Source organism: Leptinotarsa decemlineata, unplaced genomic scaffold, assembly GCF_025532065.1.
Source record: "Leptinotarsa decemlineata unplaced genomic scaffold, Ldec_3_MD MMD2_tig00003798_RagTag_RagTag, whole genome shotgun sequence".
Classification (NCBI taxonomy): domain Eukaryota; kingdom Metazoa; phylum Arthropoda; class Insecta; order Coleoptera; family Chrysomelidae; genus Leptinotarsa; species Leptinotarsa decemlineata.
This window is the reverse complement of record NW_027412596.1, coordinates 2,511,619-2,519,547: the sequence shown is the minus strand read 5'-3', so window position 1 is coordinate 2,519,547 and position 7,929 is coordinate 2,511,619. Positions and strand designations below refer to the sequence as shown.

At 38.1% G+C, this 7,929-nt stretch overlaps 2 protein-coding genes across 2 annotated transcripts in view; one reads left to right on the top strand and one right to left on the bottom strand.

Annotated features, from left to right (window-relative positions):
- The window catches only part of LOC141483638 (uncharacterized), a 565,103-nt gene that overhangs the window by 480,863 nt on the left and 76,311 nt on the right, over positions 1-7,929 (top strand). The window lies entirely within an intron of this gene.
- LOC111506355 (monocarboxylate transporter 9) overlaps positions 4,290-7,929 on the bottom strand; it is an 82,910-nt gene continuing 79,270 nt past the window's right edge. Inside the window, exon 8 of the mRNA XM_074178467.1 lies at positions 4,290-5,820. Within this exon, the coding sequence (XP_074034568.1) occupies positions 5,780-5,820 (41 nt within the window). The 3' untranslated portion in view covers positions 4,290-5,779. The remainder of the gene's footprint in view (positions 5,821-7,929) is intronic.

Below are 7,929 nucleotides of genomic sequence, written 5' to 3'. Positions count from 1 at the left end.
ATAAATTGTATACAAACCACAAAATAACTTTTACTAGACATTGAACACAATTTGAAATGGAATGGCCAGCGGTCTGGTGACATTCTGTCAAATTTGTTTCGTTCGCTTCTTGTACCTAGATGCTGTATATAAAAAAATATGGGTACGTTCAATGCTCTTATGCCCGTATTCGCCGTTTCCTCTGTATAGCGAAGATTGCGTAAGCCCGCTTAAGAGTCAAGCCAAGCTTAAATGTTTGCGGTACGCACCACAGAACAAAAAACGTAGCTTAGCCAAGCACCAAAATAACTTGCCAACGTTGTATCTTTTCGGGGATAATTACAATGGGGAGTGTTTCTCCTGACGAGAATCAAGTAGTTTTCATAAAAGAGATCTAAAACAACGCATTTTGAACCTATCATTTCAACCTTTTTCCTTAAAGAATTATTTCAATACTTAAAAAAAGAGGAATGAAATGATGAATTCAACATTTAAAGGGATTCGTTTCTATTTCACCTTTTGGCAACATCGGTTATAGCTGATAAAGGACAAAGAATTTGTTACCTGCATGAGACAAAAAAAAGGACATATTTCAGAGGGTTGCTGTTCTGTTTACTTATGTTCCGAGTTCCGAGACATTCTGTGACATCTGGCATTTTGTGCACCCAACCTATTTTCCTCTATATAAATAAATAACAAAACAACTGCCGTTTATGTGGCTTGTGGAGGTGGTATTGAACTATAATTTATATTTTGCCTCAATTTATCCCCTTGTAGAGGTGGTATTGAACTATAATTTATATTTTGCCTCAATTGTTAATTTATAAAGATACTTTTCCTTTTTTAAAGTAGAATATCTAGGTATGTATAAATTATTTCAACTTGATATAGGCGCTGTTGCCAATATGTGAATTAGAAACAAATCCCTTTGACATTCGAAACATCAATTTGAATACTTTTCGAAGTGAATTTGAAAAACTCATGAATTAAACTTAACTTTATTTTCTTCAAACTTGCATTTGCTGTAATAACCCAAATTGAGGAACATTCCCCATTACTGTTTATGCTTTCGAGTCAATTCTTATATTACGGAAACCAAATGTTAGGTGAATTTAACAAAAATTGTGTTTCGATGGTTTACTTTAACCTTGTTGTTGAAAAATATCAGAGTCAGACAAAAGAACATACTTACCAGTGAATTCAAACGAAGTGACTGAAAAAGAGTTCCAAACTTTACCTCAACGGAGAATTAATTTTTGCAATTCAATCATAGCCCCCTGTATTGCAAAATAAGATCTAACTGAGATTCAGGCGATAACCATGGGAAGATTAAAATCTTCTCCGGCCAGAAAAGTAAGAATCTCTGGAAGGGAGATTGAATGGCAAGCGCGGGTAACGTACTCGTTCTTCTAATAGACCGTAGGCTCACTTGAAACTTGCACATCATGAACGTCAAGTCAAAGATCGAGGGTCGGATGGCCAGACTATAACCCTCTGACCAACAAAAAGTCCAAAATGAGCTTGAAAAACAAAATTACCATCTACAATACGATGTTCAAGTCTGTCATCATGTATGCTTCAGGCGTCTGGGGACAAGCGGCGAAATACAATATCACCATTCTGGAGGTATTGCAAAACAAACTATCGAGGATGATTGGGAATGCTCCTTAGTTCGTGCGGAATGAAGCCATCCGCAGAGATTTGCAGCTGCCTTCCATTCAGCAATCCATTCAGTCGAGGAATCGGCGAGTTTTCGAAGGTGCGGAAACTCACGAAAATCCGTTAGTTAGAGAATGAATAGACTATGCTGTAGACGACCCCTCCCGATATAGAAGGCCTCGACACTCTGGTCGAATGAGGCCCTCATGTCTCCCGTCAACGGACGAATAGCTTTTTCATCCATCACACCCCAGCCAGGTAGGGGTATCCCGTGAAGAGCGGTACTGATGTCTGAGGACTTCATACCGCCATCCCCTCAGTCATGAACACATTTGCCTCCATCCTGATTGAACTCAAGACGACGTGCAGTGAAGATCTAACTGACCACGTATAAAGAGAGAAATGTTCTACTCAGGACTACCTGTATTATAAATTTTCTATTTTACGTGTGGTCAGTTATATCTTATGTGATTGTGTTAAAAAAAGTAAAAACAATTGAATGTTTTTTTCGAATTATAAAGCTACGAGCTCCAGCACATACAGTGTTGTTAGCTTGGTCAGTCCGAATCTTAAATAGTTAGGCCTCCTGAAAATTCTTCGTGGATATCCAAAATCAATCATGTGTAAGATTCCATTATCGGCTTCCAGCATGATTTCATTTTCTAGTTCCATCATTCTGCAACAACTGATTTTAATTCACGAGTCCGTTTACTGAAACATTTCAGCAAAACGACATATTTCCAAAACTAAAGAATAAAAAGTGAGGTTCTGATATCTGCGTAAGCTTGACTTTACATATAAAGCCACGAAAATGTAGTCGTACGAATTCGTACGAATTAGTAAGAAAACGTCGGAAATAAACAAATGCGTTTATTGACATGGTTGTGGTTATATACGACCATTTGTTACGAATTCGTACGTGATTTCCATACGACCAAAATATTTTGTTTCTTTCATAGGTGTTCGTACGACTAGCTTGCATTTTCTAGTGTTTTCAGAGTGACAACATGGATTGCCAATTATTGATAACGTTAGTACACGAAAGAAGATCCCTGTGGGATCAAAAAAGCAAACAGTATCACAACAGAGAGTTAAACAAAAAATTATGGAAAGAAGTAGCGACTGAAATGAAACTAGTAGGTATGTATTTCCGTTATCTATTTATATTTATTCAAGAATAATTTTTGTTTTAACAGTACATAACTGTCTTATTTTCCAAATTGTGTTCAATGAGTGTTGAAATATTGCATAAATTTGTTCCTAATGTCATAGGCAGTACGAGTAGCTCTGTTGAAACTTCGTGTTCCAACGGTTCGATCACGTGTTTGTTGAGGGGCAGTATTTTGAATGACTTCTGAGTTTCCCTCCAAATCAATAATTATGCAACAAGCAAATACATTTCACAATTAAATCGACTTTGTCAGCAGCAATTTCAATTTCTGTTTTAAGAATTCTCCATTTTGAGGTAATTATACCAAAGGCGCATTCGACAAGGCGCCTTGCTCGGGAAAGGCAGTAATTGAATTTTTCTTGCTCCTGTGACAGATTTTGTCCAGAAAAAGGTCTCATTAGATACGACTTTAATGGATAGGCCGCATCTCCGACGAAAACGTGTGGAACAATAATATTTGTACCCGACAACGTCTTCGGTCCAGGTACACAGAACGTATTTTGTTCAAGATGATAGTAAAGCGATGAAGTAGTGAAAATACCACCATCACTCTGCTTTTCATAACTTCCAACTTCAAAACTTATAAACTTATATCGCGCATCCACCAAACTTTGAAACACAATCGAAATATATTTTTTATAATTGAAATAGAATGACCCAGATTTCGCAGGACATAATATGCTTGCCGTCAATTGCTCCTACACAATTGGGAAATTTCCATGTTTATAAAACTGTTCAGCAATGGATGAAAACACTGATTCTGTTGGAAAAGGCATATGCTTTTGGTTTAAATTATTCCATATCACAGGTTTCATAAACCACTTGTCGTATAGTTGTATGTGACATTCGGAATGAAAATCCCAATGATCGAAAAGTAGCGCCAGTTCCAATATACCTAAAATAAAATATGTAAAGGTTGAAGAATTCAAATAATTAATTATTTCAATTTTTTCAGATGATGTTGTGCGTCAAAAATGGCGAAGATAACGTGATACCTTCAGCAAGGAAATTTCTAAATTGGACCAAAAAAGTAGTGGATATGGTGCTGATGAGGAACCACAATCAAAGTGGCAATATTTCACAAATATGCTTTTTTTAAAAGATCAGATTACACCCAGGAAAACAACAGGTAACATTGAAAATGCTACACAGTATTCAAATGGTGCTGAGACGGAAGAAGATGCAACAGTAGATCCAATGAATACTAACGATCAGTCCCAACTGGAAATTGAACCTGGCGATCTGTCCCAACTAGGAATTGAAACTGAAATAAACCAACAATCATCCTCCAATAACAAGAAGAGGTCAGCACTAAAAATCAAACAAAACTAATCCTTTCCAAAAAAAAAACAAAACTTGTTAAAGATGACGCAATACAAGAACTGATGCATATTGAAAAAAAAAAAAATTGCAACAATTCAAGCAGCATTTGGATTATAAGCAGGATGATGACACCTACTTTCTACTAAGTCTCCTCCCATATATTCAGTCACTGCCCGTGTATAGAAAGCTTTTTCTTAGATCGAAAATCTAACAGTTGGTTATGCAGAAACATGAAACCGTTTCTTTTCCAGAAACTCAGCAGCCATCGACTTCTCGTCAGTTTATTCCGATCCCACGTCCATCACCGATATATAATAGTACGACCTCAATAGAGTACTCACAGCCACCGACTCCTGTACAGCACACAAACGAATCTTCATCTGGTTTTATTACTAATTATACGGATGGTACTGCAGCAGGATATTTAACCAACTTTCAGCCAAGTACTTTTTGATAATTTATAAATTATAATGTACGTTAATGAAAATAACATTTTTACTTACCTTAATGTTAGAATCAGATTATGCTTTGGTGATATGCACTCCCGGAAATTTGAGTGCTTAGAAATGTCACTCTCAATATTCTCTAATATATAGTCGAATGTGGATTGTGTCATTCTCGTGTATTCGAAAAATTTTTCATTATTTCTTCTTAATTCTTCATATGACCTTCCGAACTCTCCCTTTCCATTTCTGGATCAAAAATATGTGTCAACCCATTTTCCTCTTTTTTCTTTCAGTAACAAATATTTCACTAATGGTGATGATTCTAACTGATAAAACTTTGATAGCGAATCCATAATCACTACTGTTTTCGTATGGACTGATATCATCCAATGTAACCACACACGCCTATTAAATTCGTAATAATTGATTCGTACGAATTCGTAAGACTAAATTTTCATACGAATTCGTATCCAATGTAACCGCCGCCTTAGTACACCGCAAAGGTTGTCAGAAAAAAGGTAATTCTCAAATGTCATTCTATTATCACCGTAATAAACTGTATACAAAACAACTTTGACTAGTGATTGAATGCAATCTGAAATGAAATAGCCATATTAATTCTTTATGTGTGAAATTTTCTAGAGTACCTATCAATGTTAAGCTTTTTGTGTGTACTCTCAACAATGTCTCAAAGGCATTATCAAGCAATTCTATTTTGTATGCTTTCACAAAATACTGTGCTTTCTTCAACTTGACTGTCAACTTAAAATATGGCATTATATGTAGTGCGATACGACGTGAGAAAAAACATATCTGGACTTTGTTTTAAGAAATAAAAATTCCAAAGCAATTTGGAATACCTTAAGAACTCTTGATATCCTGAGGAACAACAAAAAATCAGATATCCCTGATGAATTAAAAGACGTCAATCTCATTAACCAGCACTTCAATTCCACTTCAGATTTGCTCACCAATTGTCCTTATTAGATCGATATGTTAATTCGGAAGAAACTGAAAACTCCTTTCACTTCTCCTCAGTCACCTGTGAGATTGTGCGAAGTTCCCTAAGACGCATCAAGAGCAACGCTTCTCATAAACTTTATCATTACCAGTTTCCAACTTCTAAAATGTTGGAAGGATGGATTGGTTATTCCTCTGGCTAAGTGTAACTCACCTACTGTCCTTTCTGACCTAAGACCAATTACAATTCTACCGTATCTCTCTGAAGTAGTGGAATCGTTTCTGAAAAACCAGATTGATGAGTACGTCAATGAAAATCATATAACATATGTACAATCAGGATTCAGACCTCAGCATAGTACCACCACTTACTGACGATATTTTTCAAGCTGCAGATGAACAAAATTTGACCTGTTTAATACTTATAGATTACAGATTCTAGATCATGATATATTGTGTGACAAACTTGTCTACTTCGGTTTTTCTCGGAAAGCAGTGTCTCTCCTGAAAAACTATCTGAAGAATCGTACTCAAAGAGTTGTTGTAGATGAAGTTTATTTCAGATGCTCTACCGGTATGAAAGGGAGTGCCACAAGGATGTATCCTTGGGCCATTGCTTTTTAGCTTGTATATTTGTGACTTTTATCTGTCCGTGAAAAATGCAATATACATCACTATGCAGACGACACGCAGTTATATGTCTTTTTTCGCCTGGCGAGTCTACATCTGCTCTGTCGCATATTAATAACGATCTCTAAGCCATCTTTGACATTTCTACTAATGAATTTTCTAAAGTACAGCAATAACTACAATTTTTTGATATTATTAACTCGACTTGTGTTCATATAATTTATTTATAGTTTCTCCCAGGTTGAGTTGAAAAACAGCCTTGGCTGATACTCCGCCTATTCACCATATACTGGAAGTTTTTTCTTTGTTTTTGTTATTGTTCCCGTATACTGTTTTATTTTATTTTTGTCTATTCCATTTTTATTTTAATGGTGAATAAAGATGTATTATTATGATTATTATTATTTTCCCACCGTGGTGTGCGCTGGTCAGGCCCTATCCCCCGAAGCCCCGATACATTTGGGAGGGCGCGCCAGCATTATCAACCAATGACCACTTCCCACACCGTGGGGTAAGTAATCATTGGGTTCGAGAATCATGTGCCCTAAGCAAGCGCAGTGAGCCAAGAATGACATTCTTCTGCATCTGTGCGGCTAAGATTTCTGCCTTAGTGCGGCAAGTCGGTATGATTTTAAGATTCGAGAGTAGAGAGGACATCATTCCAGCAAGGACTCCAATAATCAGAACAACCATCTTGACAGAGTGATCTGGATAGAGTCTGCGGAGTTCGAAGGGACAATCTCGATATTTTATCCGTTTTTCCTCCTCTTTTCTGACTATATTCGTCTCGCCAGGAGCTGAAAACTCCACGACAAATATAGTTTTGGTCTGGTGGTCAAGAAGGACTACATCAGGCTTATTAGCTTGTATGAGCCTGAGGGTGGGGAACGAATAGATCCAATAAATTCGACACTTCTCGTTCCCCACAACAGATTCAATATCCCCCGGAGCGTAGAGCAACACCGGTGTCTCGTCAATACCGTAAGATTGCCGTAGATGGTAATATAGCACTCTAAGGGCCGCGTTATGTCAATGGATATAGGCCGAGACCGCATATGCTGGACATGCTGATAGCAAGTGCATTAGGGTCTCGGGCGCCTCACGGCAGGCCCTGCACCTCGTGTCAGGAATCTCTATACTCATTACGCCACTGCGATAGATTTAGGTGTTGAAGAAATCATCCTGGCAAGCCATGATGAACCCCTCAGCCCACTCGACCTGAGAATGCGAGCGTCAGGCGCTTTGATAAGCCAAGGTCTCCAATGTTATTGATGAAGACCCCATGCATTGGCTTATCCTTGTGTCTCCGCAGAAGTAAGGTGATCTCTGCGGCTTTTATCTGAGCTTTTTGCTGAACGGGTTCCAACTCGGTGACAAAGTTGTGGTCACCTCGTTCAGAATTGAAAACTATACCGAGTTCATCAGCTGCTCGGGCAGCTGCCCTGAGGAGAAATGCTCCAATTCCTGCTCTCTCATGGTCACGGATCATGCAGAGATGAGGATCCGAACTACTGACGACTTTACAGACTGTATCCAGTACCACTCTGTCATGTAGACACTCCAAACTCAAAAGTCCACGGCCTCCCTGTTGTTGGGGAAAGTACAACCGTGGAACGGACGATTTGGGATGCAAACTCCTATAGAGATGCATCATTTTTCGGGTCTTTACGTCGAGTTGATACAGCTCCTCCCGAGTCCACTTCACTACTCCAAACGAGAAGAGTAAGATTGGAACGGCAACTGTCGGGGAAGAACAAAGTT